Source organism: Procambarus clarkii, chromosome 5, assembly GCF_040958095.1.
Source record: "Procambarus clarkii isolate CNS0578487 chromosome 5, FALCON_Pclarkii_2.0, whole genome shotgun sequence".
Classification (NCBI taxonomy): Eukaryota; Metazoa; Arthropoda; class Malacostraca; order Decapoda; family Cambaridae; genus Procambarus; species Procambarus clarkii.
The window spans coordinates 8,105,595-8,130,750 of record NC_091154.1 but is presented as its reverse complement, the minus strand read 5'-3'; the positions used below and the strand labels follow the sequence as shown (position 1 = coordinate 8,130,750).

At 41.3% G+C, this 25,156-nt stretch overlaps 1 protein-coding gene across 3 annotated transcripts in view; it reads left to right on the top strand.

Annotated features, from left to right (window-relative positions):
• The window catches only part of Tomosyn (syntaxin-binding protein tomosyn), a 490,464-nt gene that overhangs the window by 299,569 nt on the left and 165,739 nt on the right, over positions 1–25,156 (top strand). For all 3 annotated transcript variants that reach the window (XM_069339129.1, XM_069339132.1, XM_069339137.1), the window contains exons 12-13: positions 2,127–2,281; positions 13,666–13,849. In XM_069339129.1, the coding sequence (XP_069195230.1) occupies positions 2,127–2,281; positions 13,666–13,849 (339 nt within the window). The remainder of the gene's footprint in view (positions 1–2,126; positions 2,282–13,665; positions 13,850–25,156) is intronic.

Sequence of the window (25,156 nt, the reverse complement as noted above, 5' to 3'; positions counted from 1 at the left end):
CCTAGTAGCCAGAACGCACTTCTCGGCCTACTATGAAAGGCCCGATTTGCCTAATAAGCCAAATTTTCCTGAATTAATATATTTTCTCTAATTTTTTTCTTATGAAATGATAAAGCATTTGACCTCATACATTTCATTATGTATGAGGTCAATTTTGTTTATTGGAGTTAAAATTAATGTAGATATATGACCGAACCTAACCAGCCCTACCTAACCTAACCTAACCTATCTTTATAGGTTAGGTTAGGTTAGGTAGCCGAAAAAGTTAGGTTAGGTAGGTTAGGTAGTTGAAAAACAATTAATTCAAGAAAACTTGGCTTATTAGGCAAATCGGGCCTTGCATAGTAGGCAGAGAAGTGCGTTCTGACTACTAGGTACGACATATATATATATATATATATATATATATATATATATATATATATATATATATATATATATATATATATATATATATATATATGCATATATATATATATATATATGCATATATATATATATATGCATATAGGCATATATGCATATAGGCATATATATATATATATGCATATAGGCATATATGCATATAGGCATATATGCATATGCATATGCATATGCAGGCGATGAGTCACAATAACGTGGCTGAAGTATGATGACCAGACCACACACTAGAAATTGAAGAGACGACGACGTTTCGGTCCGTCCTGGACCATTCTCAAGTCGATTGTGATTGTCAAGTCGATTCACAATCGACTTGAGAATGGTCCAGGACGGACCGAAACGTCGTCGTCTCTTCAATTTCTAGTGTGTGGTCTGGTCATTATATATATATATATATATATATATTTCAGTTGCATATTGTCCTGGGGACCATTCAGGCTTGTTCGCATATATATATATATATATATATATATATATATATATATATATATATATATATATATATATATATATATATATATATATATATATATATGTCGTACCTAGTAGCCAGAACTCACTTCTCAGCCTACTATTCAGGGCCCGATTTGCCTAATAAGCCAAGTTTTCCTGAATTAATATATTTACTATAATTTTTTTCTGATGAAATGATAAAGCAACCCTTTTCTTTATGTATGAGGTCAATTTTTTTTTATTGGAGTTAAAATTAACGTAGATATATGACCGAACCTAACCAACCCTACCTAACCTAACCTAACCTATATATATAGGTAAGGTTAGGTTAGGTAGCCAAAAAAAGCTAGGTTAGGTTAGGTTAGGTAGGTTAGGTAGACGAAAAAATATTAATTCATGAAAACTTGGCTTATTAGGCAAATTGGGCCTTGAATAGTAGGCTGAGAAGTGCGTTCTGGCTATTAGGTACGACATATATATATATATATATATATATATATATATATATATATATATATATATATATATATATATATATATATATATATATATATATAATTAATAATGAGAGAGTGTGAGTGTGTATGAGTATTTACACTATTTATAAAAGTTTATAAAAGTAAAAACACTGTTTTCTTGTTTTAAGAATATAATAATTCTGTCATTAATGTGTGTACCAAATTTTAAAGTACAGTATAGCGATGGTCAACACATTTTATTATATAAATTTATCAAATGACACACTATTGAATATTATTGCCCCCCCCCACCAAAAAAAAAAAAAGTGAGAAAAAAAGTGATGGACATTGAAATAATTAAGTAAAAAAAATCTGCGTGGCAACTTCCGTTCCACAGCAGGGCAGGAGCAGACTGCTGTGGGCATCTGCTCTGTCAAAGTCTTTAAACTGCCAGACTTCTTTGTTCCATCATGGCCAAAGAAAGTCGCATGCAAATTTTTTTTCGTATGATCAGGGAAGGTATTTTGAGAAAGAGTGCTTTCCTGCACCATGGAGCTGTTCGGGAATAGGGTATGAGCACACCAGATTCTGATCCTGGTGATAGGTAGGCCTGTGCAAGTCTGGTGATTTCATCATTTTGTGCGTGTCTGTGGTGCCCGAACAAATCCACCTGAAAGTTACCGAGGCTGTCTAGAAAAAACAAATTCATTACATTAAATGCTTGAGCACAAACATACACAGTCTTCAGTTTTGTGTGTGTAAAAAAAAAAGGCTGATGTTAGGTTCTTTTTATAGGCATCGGTGGACTATTTTGTGCCGATACACGTACGAGGTGGGTCACAGAAGAAAGCATCGGGTTACCAGGCCGAGCTGGTGTGCGTGACGCCCTGGGTGGAGGGAGAACCTCCTGGACCCATTACGGCCCTTGCTATCAACTCCTCCTATGGACTGTGAGTAGTGTGTGTGTTGTATGTGGATTTAGCGTAGTGCTCGGTAAGCAAGTTATTTGTCTTTCGCTACGCTTCTATGTTCTCTCTATTGGAACAACACTGTTAGACAATTTTATCATCAATTTATTTTCAAGTTCATCATACAGTATCCTAATTATACTCATATAATAATATGCACATTATATCATTATTATCCTCATATTATCATTATGGTCATATTATGCTCAAAATAATAATTATTATGCTCGTCATAACCATTATTATACTCATTATTATTATTTTCATATTATGCTCATATCATTATTATTCACATGCTATGCTCATATCGTTATTTTCATATTATGCTCATATCATTATTATTCTCATACTATGCTCATATCATTATTATTTTCATATTATGTTCATATCATTATTATTCTCATACTATGCTCATATCATTATTATTTTCATATGTTCATATCATTATTATTCTCATACTATGCTCATATCATAATTATTCTCATATTATGCTCATTATATTATGTTTATAATGTGCTTATATTATCATGCTCCTCATATTGTTATGTTCATCATATGATATTTGTCATATTATGCTCAAGGCCATTATTATACCCATCATTATCATGCTCATTACTGTTAATGTCAACAACAGTAATACATTGGAGTACAGTGTCAAGCTTTGAAATACAGTGTCTATAAGCTTTAAAAAGCATTGTTTTCTGTGGGGAACCCTGTCGGCTCCCTGGAGCTATCAGTGAGTCTAGGGCTTCAGTCATATGGAGTTCTTATGCTTACCAGGAACCACAAGCCAGAACCAGGTTTCTGCAGAGAGGTGAAGGGAGCAATGACCTATGAAAAAACTCTAGTCTTTGAGAGTATATTCATGTCTGCCATCGACCGGGGTTAGGCACCCAGAAAGGAAGGCACCCCAAAACAGACCCCAACTGTTAGAAAATTGCAGCCCAAGACCGAACAGAGCCCAAGAACTCCCCAAGAGAAACAAGGTAACAAGCAAATCGTCAAGGCGACTATATTTACCGACTATACGTATTAAATATATTTATATTTATTTAGGGGGGGGAGTGCCCTACTGAGCTGGCCACTAGACTGTCAATTTGTCCATTAAAGCCACCTGGCGCTGATGTCTACTCTAGCCTTGATTTCCTGTCAGGATTTTACCCCCTTGGTTGCTCCTGCTCTGTTTTGGGGCGTTGACCAGGAGTACCAGTACAGTGGTACCTCGGTTTAAGAGTTTAATCCGTTCCTGGAGACAGCTCGTATTCCGAAAACTCGTATTCCGAAGCTAATTTCCCCATCAGAAATAATGGGAAATGAATTAATCCGTTCCTGACTTCCCCAAAAACCTTACTTCAAACTAAATTTTATACCTAATTCATCTAAATAAACCTACAAAACTATGTTCAAGTTATTACTTACCCCCTGTTGATGAATGCTGTAGATGTATGGAAGATGGTGAGGAGGGGGGGGAGGAGAAGTGTTAGTTTGGCAGGGGAGTCCCCTTCCATTATAACATCAGGCAGTGAGGACCTTTCTGGTGTGCACTCCCTGGCACGGTTTGCCTGTATACCACTAAGTCCTGGTTGTGGCTAACTGCTCGATTTTTTCACCACAAATCTGTCCATGGAAGCTTGTTTTTCCCTTCTTCGCAAGCTGTCTCTGTAGTAAGGCATCACATTGTCATTGAAAAGATTAAGGCAATGGCCTACTACAGCTTTCTCTGGGTGAGTCTTTTCAATAAAAGTTTGCATCTCTTCCCACATCTGATACACCTTCTTAATTTGTGCTGAAGGGACATTCGCTACTGCCTCATCCTCCTCCACTAGAGAAACATCCTCAGCTGGGTCTTCTTACTGTTCCTTTTGAAGGGCTTGGAGTTCTTCGTGGTCAGTTCTTCGTTGTGTTCTTCCACCAACTCCTCCACATCATCACCATCCAATTCCATGCCCATTTGCCGGCCCAGAGTAACGATTTCCTCAACAATAGGCGCATCATTTACAGGCTCAAACCCCTCAAAGTCTAGTTCTGTCACACATTCAGGCCACAATTTTCTCCAGCCAGAGATCAGGGTTCTTTGAGTCACTTCTTGCCAGGCTTTGTCAATGAGTTTTAAAGAACTACAAATGTTAAAATGGTCTTTCCAGAACTCTTTGAGAGTGAGGTTTGTGGCTTCAGTCACTTTAAAACATTTCCGGAAAAGTGCCCTTTCATACAGTTTCTTAAAATTCGCTATGATTTTCTGGTCCATAGGCTGAATTAGAGGAGTGGTGTTAGGAGGAAGGAACTTTATTGTGAGAAATTACTGTATCTGTGCATCAATTCATCTTCCAATACTGGAGGATGAGCAGGAGCATTGTCGAGGAGAAGCAAGGCCTTGAGTGGCAAATGTTTCTCCTGCAGATATTTTTCTATGGCAGGGTACAGCACTTCATTCACCCACTCCGAAAAAAAAATCCTAGTCACTCATGCCTTTTTATTAGCCTTCCACATCACACACATTTGGTTTTTCTGCACTTTATACAGTTTGAAAACCCTTGGATTTTCAGAATGATACACTAGCAAGGGTTTAATTTTCAAATCGCCACTCGCATTTGAACACAGCACAAGCGTAAACCTATCTTTCATATGCTAGTGTCCGGGCAAGCATTTTTCCTCCTTCGTAATGTATGTCGTCTTAGGCAATCTTTTTCAGAACAGTCCTGTTTCTGTCACAATTAAACACTTGTTGCGGTAGGTATCCCTCAGCCTCTGCAAACTCTTTAAATTCTTCAATAAATCGTTCAGCGGCTGGTTTGTCTGAGCTGGCTGCCTCCCCATGCCTTGTAACACTATGGATACCACTTCTTTTTCTAAATTTTTCAAACCATCCCCTGTCTACCTTAAACTCTTTCGTATCTGCATCACTCGTTCCAGGGGTTTTCTTTACAAGGTCTTCGTGCAATGCCTTGGCTTTCTCACAAATAATGGCCTCCGAAACACTATCACCCTTTAACTCCTTATCGTGTATCCAAATTAATAACAACTTTTCCACTTCAAGTATTTGTGGTCTTTGTTTCGTGATTGTTCTTACGCCTTTTGCCACTTTAGCACTCATAATGTCTCTTTTTTTTTTTTGTCAAGTATAGTGCATATCATTGACGTGGCTTTGTTGTACTGCCTACAAAGTTCTACAACACATGTACCATTTTCATGCTTCCGAATGATCTTTTGTTTCTCCTCTATTGTCATCCTCACATGGGCTTTCTTGCCTTGATCCTTACCACTGGCTTTCTTGGGACCCATGGTGAGATATATAATAACAACTTTTATGGTTAAATGACCAAAAATCCAACAAAACACTGAGAATCCTGGTGAAGAATTGACGTGGGATAGTCACTGGGCGCGAGGCACTGGTAAACTGAGGGGTGAGGGGCGACGATCGCCATACCACCACGCCCTAGTTCGGCCTGTACACGTATCGACAAACTCGTGTTCCGAGGTAACCCTCACCTTCCGAGGCACATTTTCCAAGCAAATCCTGCTCGTATTCCGAAAAACTAGTATTCAGGGACACTCGTATTCCGAGGTACCACTGTACTTTGGGCTGCATGCACTTAGGGTTATCTTCCGTAGGCACCCAGTAAGTACTTCCCCTGGGTCTCAGGGTTATCTTCCCTGGGGCTTTCAGTTATCACTCCTATAGGGGATGCTGTTGCTTGGCATCGGCCTCACTCTTGGGGTCAGGAGAGGGTCTTGGTGCTTTCATTTGGCCCTGGGTAAGGAGTGTTTGTAGCTGGTAAGGGCGCAAGGTGCTGCACAGCTCGCATACAAGCGGTGGCAGTATGTCTCTGTGGCCTGTTATTGTGGTGCAATGTCGGGGTTTCTTTTCGTTGTTTTTAGTTCTTTCCTGCCTTGTGGATGGCTGCTTGGCCTCCCATTAGGTATGCCTAGGTTCTGTTTGGTAGTCCTCCACTCGGTCCCTGAAGTTGCTCCCTTCACAGGGGTCAGTTTGCCTGGTAAATAGATGGGGTTCAACCAGCTTTGCAACACCAGTAGTGGTAAGGACCCCCCCTTACCCTTCCAAAAGAGGAAGGGGAGGGGTTTAGTTGGGGATGAGACTAGAGTAGCTCCAGGGGCTGCCCAATTCGTTGCAGGGACAGAGGTCTTTGAGGCCATTTCCCGCTGCTGCTTCTGGGTCTTACTGGCAGACTCCCTTCTTTGATGCCTTTCCCTTGGACTCTGCCTTTTCTTCAAGGGTGGAGGGTGGCTTTGTCCTGGAGCTTGAATTTGAGGCTTCCAGGGCTGGGGGAGGGGGGAAGTTGGCCTGAGGCATTTGAGCCCTGTTTGATCCGGCCTGGGCTTTGGTGCCTTTGGGGCAGGGTTTGCTGTTGCAGGGTTCATGGTTTTCGTATCCCCCTTCCCTGTACGAGTTTGATATGGGTTTGGCTTCCCCTCCCCCCGGTGCATTTTTAAATTCCCTTTTGTTCCGCGGCTTTGTATTTCCGGAGGTTTTCCACCTCTCGGATTTTCCCTGCGGAGATTCTGGAGGCCTTGGGTGCGTATCTCCTGCAAGAATCATACTTTGCCTCTGTGATAGACCTGGTCTCTCTTGAGTTCGGTTCCTCTTCCCCGTATTGTGTGCATTATGAGGTTCTGGCGCCTTCCTGGCTTGCAGACTTCCCTTTCTTTTCGCTTGGTGGGGCGTGGCACAGTTTCTTTCGTACCTCATATGTTCTTGCCTCTTGCCTCATGTGTCGGCAGACTGTCCTCTCTCTCTTGATTTGTCTTGTGACCAGGCTTTTAAAGTTTTTGTCTTTTTTCTGTTCGTTATTGTTTTCTGACTCGTTTGTTTCTCTGTTTTTGCAGGCGGCTTCTGCTGGGTACCGTCCTCTTACCGATATGTTGGTGATCCAGGGTGGGCATTCTCGCACTTCTCGGAAAGGTCGTGTCAGGGTTCAGGTTTATGCAGGTCGAGGTAGGCCCTTAATGCCAGCTTTTGTGCCGGTGCCTCCTCCAGAACCGTCTTCGTCTGGTCGGTGCGGTGGTTGCTCTGCACATAAGTCTGCTTCTCGAAAGGGGCGCCGGCCCTTTTGCGAGTAGCCCTGTTTATGGGGCAATGAGGGGGAGGCTGGCACTGTTTGCACATGCTTTGTCCCATGGTTCGTGGGCATTTCGGGCCGTTTCTTCTGGCCTGTGGTGGCATTGGGTGGCTCTTCCTACTCTCGGGGGATCCCTCCTGCGGCATTCCTCTGGCTGCAGTCCCGACTTTGATTGTTCCTGAGGGGGTCCCGGATTATTCAGTGGTTGCTTGAGCAGCTGTGCAGAAGTTTGAACTTCGCCGTGCTGGTTTACTTGCTGGATCGGGTTTGGCTTTGGCATCTGTTATAGTTCCTTCGGGGCCGTCCCTTCTGCCACTCTCGTAATCGCTGAATTCTTCCACTGGGGGCCTTGCATCGGTTGCCGAGTCTCTGGTTTCCTCTTCAAGTTTTTCGGGGTTGGTGCCTTGGAGCCTTCTGGAACCTTTGTTCAATGTGTTCACAGATGCCTCCTCTCTTGGTTGAGGGTTGTGGTTGTGACCACTAGCTCAGTTTGTGGCTCACAGTACGGTGCGGGAGTTTGCAGCGATGTGTGGCTTTTGCTGCAGCGGATTTGGCTTGCTTGAGGCTAGAGCCTCCATCCGGCTCCATTCCGACTGTGCCCCAGACCATAGGTTCATTACCTGAACCGTGGGGGGGGTCTCGTCAGTCCTTGGCTCTTTGGGGCTGGTTGCTTCGAGTGGTTTTTCTGAGTTCTCAGGGTTTAGCTCTCCATGCGTTCCACATCAGGGGCGTGTCCAAAGTCCTGGCGGGTGGCCTGTCTCGGTTCATTTCCCATGTCCGCGGAATGGATGGTCGAGCTGACTCCTTTAGTTGGTTTTGCCAGACGTTTGGGCCCCCAGAGGTGGACCTCTTCACGTCAGCGTGGTCGAGGTGTCACCCAATATATCAGTATTGTGTTGCCCTTCCCCGACTGTGAAGCCTTCACAGTTGATGCTTTTGGTAGGACTGGTCAAGGTGTGGTTACTTGTATCTGATTGTTGCCGCCGAAGGCGGCTAGTTTATTGTGCACCCCATACTCATCCTGTGAGCGGTAGCGCAAAAGCATTACAGAGGGCACAAAAGGTCTTCACCAGACCTCATCTTAGATTATTACATAAACAATTTTTTCTATCCTTCACACCTTATAGTTACAATGTCAGTTAGTTACAGAGAAAGTGCTATTACAAGAACTACGTATTTACAGTAAGTTATCATACATTAATGGTAGGTCTTATCGCTAATACATAATAGTTTGATTTGTATCTCTTTCCGCCGGTCCATCTGTTGCTTCGGGTTCTGACTTGCCTGGAGTCCTATCGGGTGAGGGTTCTTCTTCTGGCCCTATGGTGGCCAGCCCTGCCTTGGTTTCAGGGGCTGCTTGTTCGGTGTCTGAACCCAGGGCATTTTCCGTGGCTCCGCCTCTTTCAGCAGATCGGGCCAGTGAGGTAGGTACCTTGCTGGTTCGATCTACTCTTTTGCTTTTCGTGTCTGGTATTTCTGATGCGTGTATATCACCATTTGTATGGTGATCAGGTGGCTTCTCTCATGGTGTCCCACCTGCGGTCTTCTTCTTGGTGACAGTATGAAGTCTCTTGGTGGTCTTTTTGCCACTTCCTTTCTCTTCATAGGTTGACTTATGTTTCTCTTTGTGTTGTTTTGTCTTTCTTTTCTTGGCTCTCTCAGGACCGACATCTTATACCGAATACTGTCGCATGTTATTGTGCAGTGCTGGCGGAGCCAGTTCAGCTTGCGTTCGGGGAGAATGTCACTTCAGCTCTGTTCTGCAAGCTTTTTCATTCGTTTTTCCACCTCCGACCTGCTCATGCGAGGCCTGAGCTGTCCTGGTCTTTGGATCGGGTGCTCTCTCTTTTTTCTCATCAGTTTGTTGTTGCCCCTTCGGTCTAAGATTGTTTCAAAAGGGTTTGTTTTTGTTGGTTTTGGCCCTTGGGAGTCGGGTCGGTGAGCTTCATGCTCTCCTTCAGCACAGGGGTTCCTGCTCTTTCGGTCCTGGTGGATGTTTTGTTCATTTGCAGCTGTCTCCTTTTCTGGAGACGAATGAGATGGCAGGTTTCCAGAGGAGTTCGTGGGTTATTGATGCTTGGTTGGTCAGGTCAGGGGTACATTATGTTTTGTGTCCGGGTTGCGGCTTTGAGCCATTACCTGTGTGCCTCTGGTTTTGTGTCCGGGAACGCGCTTTGGGTTGATCTGATACTCATTGTTCCCTGTTCCAGGGCTTGGGGTCTCCCAGGTCATCCACAGGGTTATCCAGTCTAGCCAGCCTGCCGTCTACCCCTCGTGCCCATGATGTTCAGAAGTTTGCAGCTTTTCCTGCTGTTTTGAGGAACATATCTTGGGTTGACAATCGGGCATGGGGGATTTTGGAGGTCGAACAAGGTCCTAGCTGCCCGTTATCTCATGAATGTTCCAGGCCCTCAGCAGCCTTGTGTGGCCTTGGGCCATCGTTTGCAGTCTGTTGTCACTTCTTTGTCATGAGGCACGTGGTGCTGCTGCCTCCCGGGTAAGTCCCTCTGTTACTTATCTTTGGGTATCGAGCTCCAGGTAGCGGACGGGGCTCCCCCTAGAAAACCAGCTTTGAATGTAATGAAACACCATTTTCTGGGTGAGCCCTGGAAGCTCCCTGGCACCCTCCCATTTCTCCGGTTGGCAGTTTTTGCTTCCATTTGATCAGTCTCCAAACTGGTGGTATAGCAGCCAGCTTGGTGGGGTGGGGGGGCCCCCAATTTCCCTTCCAAGTGGTGGAGGGGGGCTGTGGTGCGAATGAGCGGCTCGTTGGGTTGATGACAATTTGCTAGTTACCTTATTTTTCTTAGGGGGAGTTCTTGGGATCTGCTCGGTCTTGGGTTGCAATTTTCTAACATTTGGGGTTTGTTTTGGGCTGCCTACCTTTCTGGGTACCTAACCCCGATTGATGGCAGACATTCATATGCTCTCAAAGAGTGGAGATTTCATAGGCCATTGCTCCCTTCTCCTTTCTGAGGGAATCAGGTTCTGGCTCATTGTTCCCGGTAGGCATAAGAACTCCATATGACTGATGCCCCAGACTAATATAGCTAATATCAGTCCTATAGCTCCAGGGAGCCTCCGGGGGGGTCACCCAGAAAATGGCATTTCATTACATTCAACGCTGGTTTTTTTTATATATTTATAAACAAATAAAGTGGACATATAGATCTATGTTAGACTGACGAGTTCCTATATGTTGCACCTAGTAGCCAGAATGCAGTACTCGGCCTACAGGTACTATGCAAGGGCCGATTTGCCTAATAAGCGAAGTTTTCCTGAATTTATATATTTTTCTAATTTTTTTCTTATGAAATGATAAAGCTATCCATTTCATTATGTATGTGTTCATTTTTTTTTAATTTGAGTTAAAACTAAAGTAGATATACTATATGTTCTAACCTAACCAACCCTACCTAACCTAACCTAATCTAACATAACTTCGTCAATAATTTATGTTCTTAATATAATATAATAATAATAATTCAAATAAACCAATTGGAAACAATTTGTTGAAAATAAAAAAAAATCACTCGGCCTATTAGGTAAATCGGGCCTTGCATAGTAGGCCGAGAAGTGTGTTCTGGCTATTAGGTACGACATTTTTTATATTTATATATATATATATATATATATATATATATATATATATATATATATATATATATATATATATATATATATATATATATATATATATAAATATTATATATATATTATATATATATATTATATATATATATTATATATATATATATTATATATATATATATTATATATATACAGTGGTACCTCGCATAACGAATTTAATCCGTTCCATGTTCGTCTTGTGAAACGGACGTCATACAAAACGAGTGTCCCCCCATGTAACCAGTGTGATGCACTGTGTTTATTGTGAAATTTCCCCAGAGTGCATGACATCAAATGTTCCCCAAAATAAAATTTTTCTTTGTAAAATGATAAATTACCGTCCCTGAACATGTCTATGTAAAAATAATTACCAAATTCCACTTACTTTGGCTGTGAGGGCGTGGACAAGGTGCGCTGTGACGTCATCAGGGCCTGGTCGTCCGTGTGTGAAGCTCCCAGACACGGTCGCGCAGGCCATTCAAGCACCGCGTGTTGCCACAAATATATTTTCAAATATTTTTTCTATGCATTTCCAATGCGGTTTTATTTGTTTCATTTATCATATATGATGCATATTTGTGACCTTTACAATATGCATACAGTAGAATGTTCATAATTTTCCATGAAACTGTGATACATGTGTCAGTAATGTGTCCACAATAAATGTTTATTGTCACAATATTATGTGGTAAACATTCACTAATATTACAATATGTACAGTTTCACATACTATTTACACAGTAACACACTGTATTACACACTCAGTACTTTGGAGGTGCATAATAGTCAACGAAGTAGTCCATGGTACACAGCGCGACTTTGCTCTCCTTGCACCAGCTACAGATAGATTTTTGCTTCCTGTTTCATCGTTATGTGTGCTTGCAAATAACGCACTTGCGTGCACCCTTGGCTTTAGTACTTGTAGGTGGTATGTAGCCAAGCTTGTAAAGCATAAAGTAGTATTGAAACGATTATAGGAAAAGCTCAATTTGTAAGGTAGTCTTGAAAAGATCGCTTTGTAAGGTCCCACACAGGAAGAGATTCAGCTAGCCTCAAAGAGTGTCCATCAGTCAGGAAGAGATTCAGCTAGCCTCAAAGAGTGTCCATCAGTCAGGAAAAGATTCAGGTATTCTTGAAAATATCAATGAACACCACCACCATGGAAGCCGCTAACACTGTTAATCTATGCTACTTGTATCAGATGCATCATCACTGAACGCAGAAAACGATTCATCTATGTATCATCTATATACATTAGAGATGGCAAGGGTGGGGCTCAGAGCTACACCTGGATACGCTTGCTGTATCATCCTCATAGGTGCTGTATCACTGGCATCCGACCGTTGTGTTAAGCCCTTATTGCGCCTAGCTTCACCAATGTTATGACCCTTATGTTCTTCAAACAAAAGGGTCTGAATTGCACCGACTGAGCACAGTCTTTCAACACCGTGTGGGACAGGTGTTTGAGAGCCAGAGGCACGTGTGCCACAAATGGTTGCTCACGCAGTACTAACCCAGCCAGCAGCCCTTGTCTTTCATATTCGTTATGGCAAAAGGTTCGTTCAGTTTTTGTTGGGTAGGCTGCTCCATTATGACAATCTTTCTTTGTTTCAAATGTGTTCCATTTGTTTTGTATTTGTCACTTACGTCTCAATAATGGAGCAGCCTACCCGACAAACACTGAACGAACCTTTATGACATTTGTCCATTTTTCAAATTGTTTCAACAGTTCTTTTATTTTTCGTTTTTTTTTTTTTTTTTAAGAAACATGGAGCAGCCGACCTGTAGACCACCGAACGAACCTTTTTGACATTTGTACTGGTTTTCAAAATTCTTCATTTTTTTATTATTTACGTTTTTTGTATGTAAGAAACATGGAGCAGCCTACCTGCCGACCACCGAACGAACCTTTTGCTATAAGGCAAATGAAAAATAAATATTGAACACATTTGAAGAAAGGAAAATGTCATAATGGTTTATTCAGTGTATGTAAGGTAGGCTTCTCCATTATTGAGACGCAAATGACAAATAAAAAACAAATGGAACACATTTGAAACAAAGAAAGATTGTTATAATGGAGCAGCCTACCTGCCGAACACCGAACGAACCTTTTTGACATTTGTTGTATATCAGACATTTCATTTCTTTTTTCCTACAAAAACGTCAATGCTTTGCAACATCTCAGTAGTCACCCTTTTATATCCCAGCATCATTAGCATCTTTAAACAAGAACAACATAATTTATGTGCATCGTCGGAGGCGTCTAAGAATGTGCAAGAAGCAGCGCGACCCCACCATGTGGTGTTGACGTTACTCAAACCAGCGTTCGTCATAAGGGACGATTTGACGCCGATCGGGCCGTTCGTTACCCAAAATATTCGTCTTTTGGGGCAATCGTTATGCGAGGTACCACTGTATATTATATATATATATTATTTATATATATATATATATATATATATATATATATATATATATATATATATATATAATATCTCCCCTCATGAAAGTTTTACCACATACAGTTTTGGTAGAATATGCTTGGATTTTTGTTTTTCTGCCATTGATGTTATTGATGTGTGTGTGTGTGTTCATTTGCTACTATCTACTAGCCAAGTGCAGCATGCACTAGGAAGTCACTCGTGGCGTGTTAAACAGATTGTCGTATGGTAACGAGAGTGGGTTGGTGATTGTTGACTATGTTGCCAAATCGTGCCTACTGAACATGGGCACGCCAGACCTGTATGGGGCGGCCGACCCATACCAGCGTGTCCCTCGCTCACCGAAGCGCAACGAGTCTTCTAAAGAGGAGGAGCGTTGCAAATCACCCTCGTCTGATCAGGTATTGTTTTTGCATTTTTTGCTGGGAAGAGTATTGCAGCGTAAACTAATTATTCCATAAATATTCGTGCATCTAAATACTTATATTATTTGTCAGTTGTGTATTTTATTTGATGTGCTGTATTTTGGTTTTCCTTTGCTTTATGTTGAGTATACTATATATATATATATATTTTGCTTGTGAGGAGAGTATATCATGCACATTATTTGAGTATAACCTCCCCAGGTCATAATTAAGACCTGGGGAGGTTAATGGCGTTTCATTATAATTTTGTAATTTATAAACATTTTCTTCTCACATTTGACAGATAATATGGTATCTATAACATTTTTTTCTATAATGTCTACATAACATTCCACTGAAAAGTTCTGTTTTAATATTGATTAGAAGATGAAATAATATAGATTGGTGATTAGTTACTTGTATGTGTGAAACTTTAAGGATAGTATTCAGGATTTTGTATTCGGTCTTCATTTTAAAGCTTACTAGCATTCGGCATTAGTTTTTTGTTATCACAAACCAAACGACTTAATAAGATTTAGGTATCAAAATGTTCGCATTTTATTTTGTTGATCGTATCCCCTAACGACTTCCTCAGGTTTGCGTGCATATTAGTTGAGTTCATTAAATTTCGCTCGAAACTACTATTCTGGTGGAAGATATGGAGGCTATAAGACAGGATTGAACCCACTTTCCTGGACTTCCTGGTCACACGCATTTCCGATTGAATCACAAGGGGCCCAAATAACTACCTCAACCTCAAGTAACTACCAGACTGACTTGTAGTCGAGTTGAAATGCTTGTCGGCTCATTATTGTTCAGTCGGTAGTTCGTGTGTGCCGCCTGGGTAGCCCAGGGGTGTGGGTTTGATCCCATCATACAGTCTTGTGTATTTTCTCATAAGTACCGCACATTCTTATTACGTTATGCACTATCTATAAAATTTATTATATATATATATATATATATATATATATATATATATATATATATATATATATATATAATATGTAGGTTTTTTCATTGGATCATATTCCTACCCGCCTAAGGTTTATGTGCTGTAACAATTGGAATAACACATTAACACCTCAGATTTTGCAGACGAGAAAGAATATCCGAACACCCCCCCCCCCTTTCTCCTCCCCCTTCTAACAACCCCCTTCCCCCTCCCCTGGACTCTGTTAGCAAACATTTCAGTTAGACATTTAAGGGAGAGCGAGCGGACGAAGATTTCCCACAGGTGGTGAAGCGTTTATATACAGTATATATATATATATATATATATATATATATATATATATATATATATATATATATATATATATATATATATATAATGTATGTTTTAGTATTCTGTCTACGAGATTTATTAATTTAATACTGTATGTACCAACACACATGTCAGTTACAGCTCCCACTGATCATTATGGTGGACGGGCATTAGATAGAGGTAGAGTTTTTGTCATTGATATATATCTAATATTTTTTTGCTGAAAACTATTACTTACTTTGATTTATCGATGCTCTAGAGGTTTACGGTACTAAAATATTACCCCATCTTTGTTTATTGATGCTCTAGAGGTTTACGGTACTAAAATATTACCCCATCTTTGTTTATTGATGCTCTAGAGGTTTACGGTACTAAAATATTACCCCATCTTTGTTTATTGATGCTCTAGAGGTTTACGGTACTAAAATATTACCCCATCTTTGTTTAATAATGCTCTAGAGGTTTACGGTACTAAAATATTACCCCATCTTTGTTTAATAATGCTTTAAAGGTTGACCTAAAGCATTTACCATCTTCATTTACTAATGCTTAAAGATTAATGGTAGAAACCGTATTAGTTTACCAGAGTTTACTAATTTGGCTGCAGATGTAAGGGTTCCTACATGCTGTTAGATATGGTATTATATTCTGCTTTCTGAAATTAGTCTTTAAAAGAGGAAGTGCTTGTATGATAACAATGAGTAGTTGGTGACAGCAGTTGCTGCAGGTTGTTGATATCTAGCACTGCAGTTTGTAAATATGTTGGGCTGTGTTTTGTAGATATCTAGGGCTGTAGAGTGTCGATATCTAGGGCTGTAGAGTGTCGATATCTAGGGCTGTAGAGTGTCGATATCTAGGGCTGTAATGTGTCGATATCTAGGGCTGTAATGTGTCGATATCTAGGGCTGTAATGTGTCGATATCTAGGGCTGTAGAGTGTCGATATCTAGGGCTGTAATGTGTCGATATCTAGGGCTGTAATGTGTCGATATCTAGGGCTGTAGAGTGTCGATATCTAGGGCTGTAATGTGTCGATATCTAGGGCTGTAGAATGTCGATATCTAGGGGGGGGGGAACAGATTGTCTATATCTAGGGCTATACCTTGGTGATAACTATGGTTTCACATTGTCAATATGTAGGACTGTTGATTGCCAATAGCTTGAGCAGTAGATTATTGATATCTAGGGCTGTCAGTTGTTGATATTTAGTGCACAAGATTGTCGATATCCAGGGCAGTAGATTGTCAGTGTCTGGGGCTGAAGATTGTCAGTGTCTGGGGCTGTAGATTGTCAGTGTCTGGGGCTGTAGATTGTCAGTGTCTGGGGCTGTAGATTGTCAGTGTCTGGGGCTGTAGATTGTCAGTGTCTGGGGCTGTAGATTGTCAGTGTCTGGGGCTGTAGATTGTCAGTGTCTGGGGCTGTAGATTGTCAGTGTCTGGGGCTGTAGATTGTCAGTGTCTGGGGCTGTAGATTGTCAGTGTCTGGGGCTGTAGATTGTCGGTGTCTGGGGCTGTAGATTGTCGGTGTCTGGGGCTGTAGATTGTCAGTGTCTGGGGCTGTAGATTGTCAGTGTCTGGGGCTGTAGATTGTCGGTGTCTGGGGCTGTAGATTGTCGGTGTCTGGGGCTGTAGATTGTCGGTGTCTGGGGCTGTAGATTGTCAGTGTCTGGGGCTGTAGATTGTCAGTGTCTGGGGCTGTAGATTGTCGGTGTCTGGGGCTGTAGATTGTCAGTGTCTGGGGCTGTAGATTGTCAGTGTCTGGGGCTGTAGATTGTCAGTGTCTGGGGCTGTAGATTGTCAGTGTCTGGGGCTGTAGATTGTCAGTGTCTGGGGCTGTAGATTGTCAGTGTCTGGGGCTGTAGATTGTCAGTGTCTGGGGCTGTAGATTGTCAGTGTCTGGGGCTGTAGATTGTCAGTGTCTGGGGCTGTAGATTGTCAGTGTCTGGGGCTGTAGATTGTCAGTGTCTGGGGCTGTAGATTGTCAGTGTCTGGGGCTGTAGATTGTCAGTGTCTGGGGCTGTAGATTGTCAGTGTCTGGGGCTGTAGATTGTTGGTGTCTGGGGCTGTAGATTGTCAGTGTCTGGGGCTGTAGATTGTCAGTGTCTGGGGCTGTAGATTGTCAGTGTCTGGGGCTGTAGATTATCAGTGTCTGGGGCTGTAGATTGTCAGTGTCTGGGGCTGTAGATTGTCAGTGTCTGGGGCTGTAGATTGTCAGTGTCTGGGGCTGTAGATTGTCAGTGTCTGGGGCTGTAGATTGTCAGTGTCTGGGGCTGTAGATTGTCAGTGTCTGGGGCTGTAGATTGTCGGTGTCTGGGGCTGTAGATTGTCGGTGTCTGGGGCTGTAGATTGTCGGTGTCTGGGGCTGTAGATTGTCGGTGTCTGGGGCTGTAGATTGTCAGTGTCTGGGGCTGTAGATTGTCGGTGTCTGGGGCTGTAGATTGTCGGTGTCTGGGGCTGTAGATTGTCGGTGTCTGGGGCTGTAGATTGTCAGTGTCTGGGGCTGTAGATTGTCAGTGTCTGGGGCTGTAGATTGTCAGTGTCTGGGGCTGTAGATTGTCAGTGTCTGGGGCTGTAGATTGTCAGTGTCTGGGGCTGTAGATTGTCAGTGTCTGGGGCTGTAGATTGTCAGTGTCTGGGGCTGTAGATTGTCAGTGTCTGGGGCTGTAGATTGTCAGTGTCTGGGGCTGTAGATTGTCAGTGTCTGGGGCTGTAGATTGTCAGTGTCTGGGGCTGTAGATTGTCAGTGTCTGGGGCTGTAGATTGTCAGTGTCTGGGGCTGTAGATTGTCAGTGTCTGGGGCAGTAGATTGTCGGTGTCTAGTGCTGTAGTGTGTCAGTATCCATGGCTGTAGTGTGTCAGTATCCATGGCTGTAGTGTGTCAGTATCCATGGCTGTAGTGTGTCAGTATCCATGGCTGTAGTGTCAGTATCCATGGGTGTAGTGTCAGTATCCATGGGTGTAGTGTGTCAGTATCCATGGGTGTAGTGTCAGTATCCATGGGTGTAGTGTGTCAGTATCCATGGCTGTAGTGTGTCAGTATCCATGGCTGTAGTGTGTCAGTATCCATGGCTGTAGTGTGTCAGTATCCATGGCTGTAGTGTGTCAGTATCCATGGCTGTAGTGTGTCAGTATCCATGGGTGTCGTGTGTCAGTATCCATGGGTGTAGTGTGTCAGTATCCATGGCTGTATTGTGTCAGTATCCATGGGTGTAGTGTCAGTATCCATGGGTGTAGTGTGTCAGTATCCATGGGTGTAGTGTATCAGTATCCATGGGTGTAATGTCAGTATCCATGGCTGTAGTGTGTCAGTATCCATGGCTGTAGTGTGTCAGTATCCATGGCTGTAGTGTGTCAGTATCCATGGCTGTAGTGTGTCAGTATCCATGGGTGTCGTGTGTCAGTATCCATGGGTGTAGTGTGTCAGTATCCATGGCTGTATTGTGTCAGTATCCATGGGTGTAATGTCAGTATCCATGGCTGTAGTGTGTCAGTATCCATGGGTGTAGTGTGTCAGTATCCATGGCTGTAGTGTGTCAATATCCATGGGTGTAGTGTGTCAGTATCCATGGCTGTAGTGTGTCAGTATCCATGGGTGTAGTGTGTCAGTATCCATGGCTGTAGTGTGTCAATATCCATGGGTGTAGTGTGTCAGTATCCATGGCTGTAGTGTGTCAGTATCCATGGGTGTAATGTCAGTATCCATGGGTGTAATGTCAGTATCTATGGGTGCAGTGTGTCAGTATCCATGGGTGCAGTGTGTCAGTATCCATGGGTGCAGTGTGTCAGTACCCATGGGTGTAGTGTGTCAGTATCCATGGGTGTAGTGTCAGTATCCTTGGCTGTAGTGTGTCAGTATCCATGGGTGTAGTGTGTCAGTATCCATGGGTGTAGTGTGTCGGTATCCATGGGTGTAGTGTCAGTATCCATGGCTGTAGTTTGTCAGTATCCATGGGTGTAGTGTGTCAGTAACCATGGGTGCAGTGTGTCAGTATCCATGGCTGTAGTTTGTCAGTATCCATGGGTGTAGTGTGTCAGTATCCATGGGTGCAGTGTGTAAGTATCCATGGCTGTAGTCTATCAGTGTCCATGGTTGTAGTGTGTCAGTATCCATGGGTGTCGTGTGTCAGTATCCATGGGTGTCGTGTGTCAGTAACCATGGGTGTAGTGTCAGTATCCATGGCTGTAGTGTGTCAGTATCCATGGCTGTAGTGTGTCAGTATCCATGGGTGTCGTGTGTCAGTATGCATGGGTGTAGTGTGTCAGTATCCATGGGTGTAGTGTGTCAGTATCCATGGGTGTAGTGTCAGTATCCTTGGCTGTAGTGTGTCAGTATCCATGGCTGTAGTGTGTCAGTATCCATGGGTGTAGTATGTCAGTATCCATGGGTGTAGTGTGTCAGTATCCATGGGTGTAGTGTCAGTATCCTTGGCTGTAGTGTGTCAGTATCCATGGCTGTAGTGTGTCAGTATCCATGGGTGTAGTGTGTCAGTATCCATGGGTGTAGTGTGTCAGTATCCTTTGCTGAAGTGTGTCAGTATCCATTGGTGTAGTGTGTCAGTATCCATGGGTGTAGTGTCAGTATCCATGGGTGTAGTGTGTCAGTATCCATGGGTGTAGTGTCAGTATCCTTGGCTGTAGTGTGTCAGTATCCATGGGTGTAGTGTGTCAGTATCCATGGGTGGAGTGTCAGTATCCATGGGTGTAGTGTGTCAGTATCCTTTGCTGTAGTGTGTCAGTATCCATTGGTGTAGTGTGTCAGTATCCATGGGTGTAGTGTCAGTATCCATGGGTGTAGTGTGTCATTATCCATGGGTGCAGTGTCAGTATCCATGGGTGTAGTGTGTCAGTATCCATGGCGGTAGTGTCAGTATCCATGGGTGTAGTGTGTCAGTATCCATGGTTGTAGTGTGTCAGTATCCATGGTTGTAGTGTGTCAGTATCCATGGGTGTAGTGTCAGTATCCATGGGTGTAGTGTCAGTATCCATGGGTGTAGTGTCAGTATCCATGGCTGTAGTGTGTCAGTATCCATGGGTATAGTGTGACAGTATTCATGGCTGTAGTGTGTCAGTATCCTTGACTGTAGTGTCAGTATCCATGGGTGTAGTGTGTCAGTATCCATGGCTGTAGTGTGTCAGTATCCATGGGTGTAGTGTGACAGTATCCATGGCTGTAGTGTGTCAGTATTCATGGCTGTAGTGTGTCAGTATCCATGGCTGTAGTGTGTCAGTATCCATGGCTGTAGTGTGTCAGTATCCATGGGTGTAGTGTGTTAGTATCCATGGCTGTAGTGTGTCAGTATCCATGGGTGTAGTGTGTCAGTATCCATGGCTGTAGTGTCAGAATCCATGGGTGTAGTGTGTCAGTATCCATGGGTGTAGTGTGTCAGTATCCATGGGTGCAGTGTGTCAGTATCCATGGGTGCAGTGTGTCAGTATCCATGGGTGTAGTGTGACAGTATCCATGGCTGTAGTGTGTCAGTATCCATGGCTGTAGTGTGACAGTATCCATGGCTGTAGTGTGTCAGTATCCATGGCTGTAGTGTGTCAGTATCCATGGGTGTAGTGTGTGTCAGTATCCATGGGTGTAGTGTGTGTCAGTATCCATGGGTGCAGTGTGTCAGTATCCATGGGTGTAGTGTGTCAGTATCCTTGGCTGTAGTGTGTTAGTATCCTTGGCTGTAGTGTGTCAGTATCCTTGGCTGTAGTGTGTCAGTATCCATGGGTGCCATGTGTCAGTATTCATGACTGCAGTGTGTCAGTATCCATAGCTGTAGTGTGTCAGTATCCATGGGTGTAATGTGTTAGTATCCTTGCTGTAGTGTGTCAGTATCCTTGGCTGTAGTGTGTCAGTATCCATGGCTGTAGTGTGCTAGTACCAATGGCTGAAGTGTACCAGTATCCATGGCTGTACTGTGTCAGTATCCATGGCTGAAGTGTGCCAGTATCCATGGCTGTACTGTGTCAGTATCCATGGCTGTACTGTGTCAGTATCCATGGCTGAAGTGTGCCAGTATCCATGGGTGTAGTGTGTCAGTATCCTTGGCTGTAGTGTGTCAGTATTCATGGGTGTCGTGTGCCAGTATCCATGGGTGTAGTGTGTCAGTATCCTTGGCTGTAGTGTGTCAGTATTCATGGTTGCAGTGTGTCAGTATTCATGGTTGCAGTGTGTCAGTATTCATGGTTGCAGTGTGTCAGTATCCATGGCTGTAGTGTGTCAGTATCCATGGCTGTAGTGTGTCAGTATCCATGGCTGTAGTGTGTCAGTACCCTTGGCTGTAGTGTGTCAATATCCATGTCTGTAGTGTGCCAGTACCCATGGGTGTAGTGTGCAAGTATTCACGGCTGTAGTAATTACCTAAGTATAGTTACAGGATGGGACCTACGCTTGTGGTGTCCTGTCTTCCCAGCACTCTTTGTCATATAATGCTTTGAAACTACTGACGGTTTTGGCCTCCACCACCTTCTCACCTAACTTGTTTCAACCGTCTACCACTCTGTAGTAGTGAATTTTCTTATATTTCTTAGGCTTCTTTGTTTAGTTAGTTTAAATCTATGACCTCTTGTTCTTGAATTTCCGGGTCTCAGGAAATCTTCCCTATCAATTTTATCAATTCCTGTTACTATTTTGTACGTAGTGATCATATCACCTCTCTTCTTTCTGTGTTCTAATTTTGGCATATTTAATGCCTCTAACCTCTTCTCGTAGCTCTTGTCCTTCAGTTCTGGGAGCCACTTAGTGGCATGTCTTTGCATCTTTTCCAGTTTGTTGATGTGCTTCTTAAGATATGGGCACCACACAACTGCTTCATATTCTAGCTTTGGCCTAACAAAAGTCGTAAACACTTTCTTTAATATTTCGCCATCAATGTATTTAAAAGCAATTCTGAAGTTAGAAAGTGTTGCATAGGCCTCTTGCACAATGTTCTTCATGTGATCCTCAGGTGATAGTTTTCTATCTAGAACTACCCCTAGATCTCTTTCTTTATCAGACTTTAAAGATTTCTCACATAATTTTTAGGTTGTGTGGGGTCTATGTTCTCCTATTCCACATTTAAAACATGGCATTTATTTCCATTAAATTCCATTTGCAAAGTGGTGCTCCATATACTTATTCGATTTAATTCTGTCCAGGTCTTCTTGAAGGGTATGACAATAGTGTGCCAGTATCCATGGCTGTAGTGTGTCAGTATCCACGGGTGTAGTGTGTCAGTATCCACAGGTGTAGGTGTGGCCATTGTTATCAGTACACAAGGCTGATGCTCATGCTACACACACCATACAGTGAGGAGAGCCTGGGTAATTGAACGTAAACTCTAGTAGCTTAAATATTTCCACCTCCTGAAGTAATTTTAAGAGTGAGCACGTAAATTGACAATAGATAATTGGTCTTAATGTAAATTAGATATATCTGCATGGCACACTGTGATCAGGGTGTGACAAAACTATGAAGTGCACACCAGGGAACTTGGTTTATTGAATATTTGGCCATTATAGCTTCTTCAGGAATAACTCGTAATGGGTACATCTCGGCAAGTTTTACCGTATTTTCCCGGCATATAATTTGCACCAAATTTATGAGGATTTTCTTCTTTCAAAACTGTAACTGCTTTAGTATGTTTCATTATAAGTTTATTGAAATAGATTTTGTGCTTGCAAATGTAATATGTATTCAGTTTGTGGTGGATCAAAAACATGTTACATTCTCTGGAAAATACTGTATATACTGCCAGCCAATTGCATCATGGTGAGACGGACAATTTCTGGATGAGCAACACTTGTTTTCAAACAAATTTGATGTCTATCAAATAATTTTTTCCTATTAAAATTCTTCCAAACTACAATGAAAATGGATTCTGTCTCATAAAAGTGATGATCATAATGAAGGATTCTTTGTATTTGCCTAATATCTTGCTCACATGTTCATTAATAAGAAGTCTGTTCAGCAACAGTTCCTTTGCTTCCAACGTGTTGTTCCATTCCGCCGGCATACCACTCCTATTCCCCACGAAGCCATGGTGGCGAAATCCAAAATAAATTTCTCCCCCACTCTGCACAAGGTATTTTCTTCATGAAGGTATATTGTATATACTTTTACATTGTTTACATATTGATTAGTGAACCGAAAAAAAATTACAATGATAAGACCGGTTCCATTGGGGTTCTCATTAACTGTGGTTACCACCTCTTGTACGTAAATATCCCTGGGCATATTTACTAATGTAATTGATTTTTCCTGTTATCCTATTTTGTATGGACAGTCTAGTGAGTAATTTTGATGTTATTCAATGCACATAAGATTTTGTTGGTAATCCAGTTTGAGAGCGAGAAATTTTTGCTAGTTTTAATCTAGTTTAACATTAAGTCGATATGTCTTTGGTGATGCAGAGTAAATTTGGACGTTGAGAAGTGCTATAGGTGACATCTGCTTTACAGCAAATTTTGTGACTCATGATTCAGATCATCTTGTATCGAGATTAGTCTATTTGCGGAGTGTATTGTGCGGTTTATGTTACTAGTCCGGATGAAGGTAGATTATTTTGTTAGCAACTGAGGGAGGGCAGTAGAAGCCTGCTCTAACGATTGTATACCAAAATGGTTAATGCTCTATTGATGCTAATAATTACACTGCAGAAATATTATTGGAATGAATATTAGAGTTTATATTATTGTGAAATTCTTATCTAATTAATCCAAATTGCTGTGTTCAGTGAAGCACATTTCTTTGTAAACACAAGATATTCTTGAGGTCATATGACTGGACCATAATGATTTAATTACAGTTCATTCAGTGGTGCGTGTGTCAGGGAAGTCCAGGAACGTTGGTTCAATCCTATCATACGGCCTCAATATTTTCTCACAGATGCAAAATTTATTTTCAGTTCATCGTGCACACAATATTCTTATTATGAAAATGTATTCTAGCCTGTTCTGCTGATTAGTAGGGTCTCATTGTACAGTTAACGTCATTCTCGAGTCACAATCAGGGATCCTGGGTTTGACTTCCAGATTGGGTGGGGATGGTTGGGCACTTTCCTTTCACTTAATGCTCATTTGCCTAGCAGCAAATACGTTAGGTATCCAAGAGTTAGGCAACTGCTGTGGGGTTGCATCCTGAAGGAAGATCAGTAGTTCAATCTTAGGGGGGGGGGGGGGGGACCTCAATAAAATAATCCTAAATTATTATATATATATATATATATATATATATATATATATATATATATATATATATATATATATATATATATATATATATATATATGTATATATATATATATATATATATATATATATATATATAAATAATATATTATAATATATATATATATATATATATATATATATATATATATATATATATATATATATATATATATATATATATATATATATATATAAATAATATATTATAATATATATATATATATATATATATATATATATAATATATATATAATATATTCTAATATATATATTATATATATATTATATTATATATATATAATATATATATAATATATTATAATATATATATTATATATATATTATATATATATATAATATAATATGTATAATATATATATATATATATATATATATATATATATATATATATATATATATATATATATATATATATATATATATATATATATATATATATATATATATATATATATATATATATGTCGTACCTAGTAGCCAGAACGCACTTCTCAGCCTACTATGCAAGGCCCGATTTGCCTAATAAGCCAAGTTTTCCTGAATTAATATATTTTCTGTAATTTTTTTCTTATGAAATGATAAAGCTACCCATTTCATTATGTATGAGGTCAACTATTTTTTATTGGAGTTAAAATTAACGTAGATATATGACCAAACCTAACCAACCCTACCTAACCTAACCTAACCTATCTTTATAGGTTAGGTTAGGTTAGGTAGCCGAAAAAGTTAGGTTAGGTTAGGTTAGGTAGTCGAAAAAACATTAATTCATGAAAACTTGGCTTTTTAGGCAAATCGGGCCTTGCATAGTAGGCTG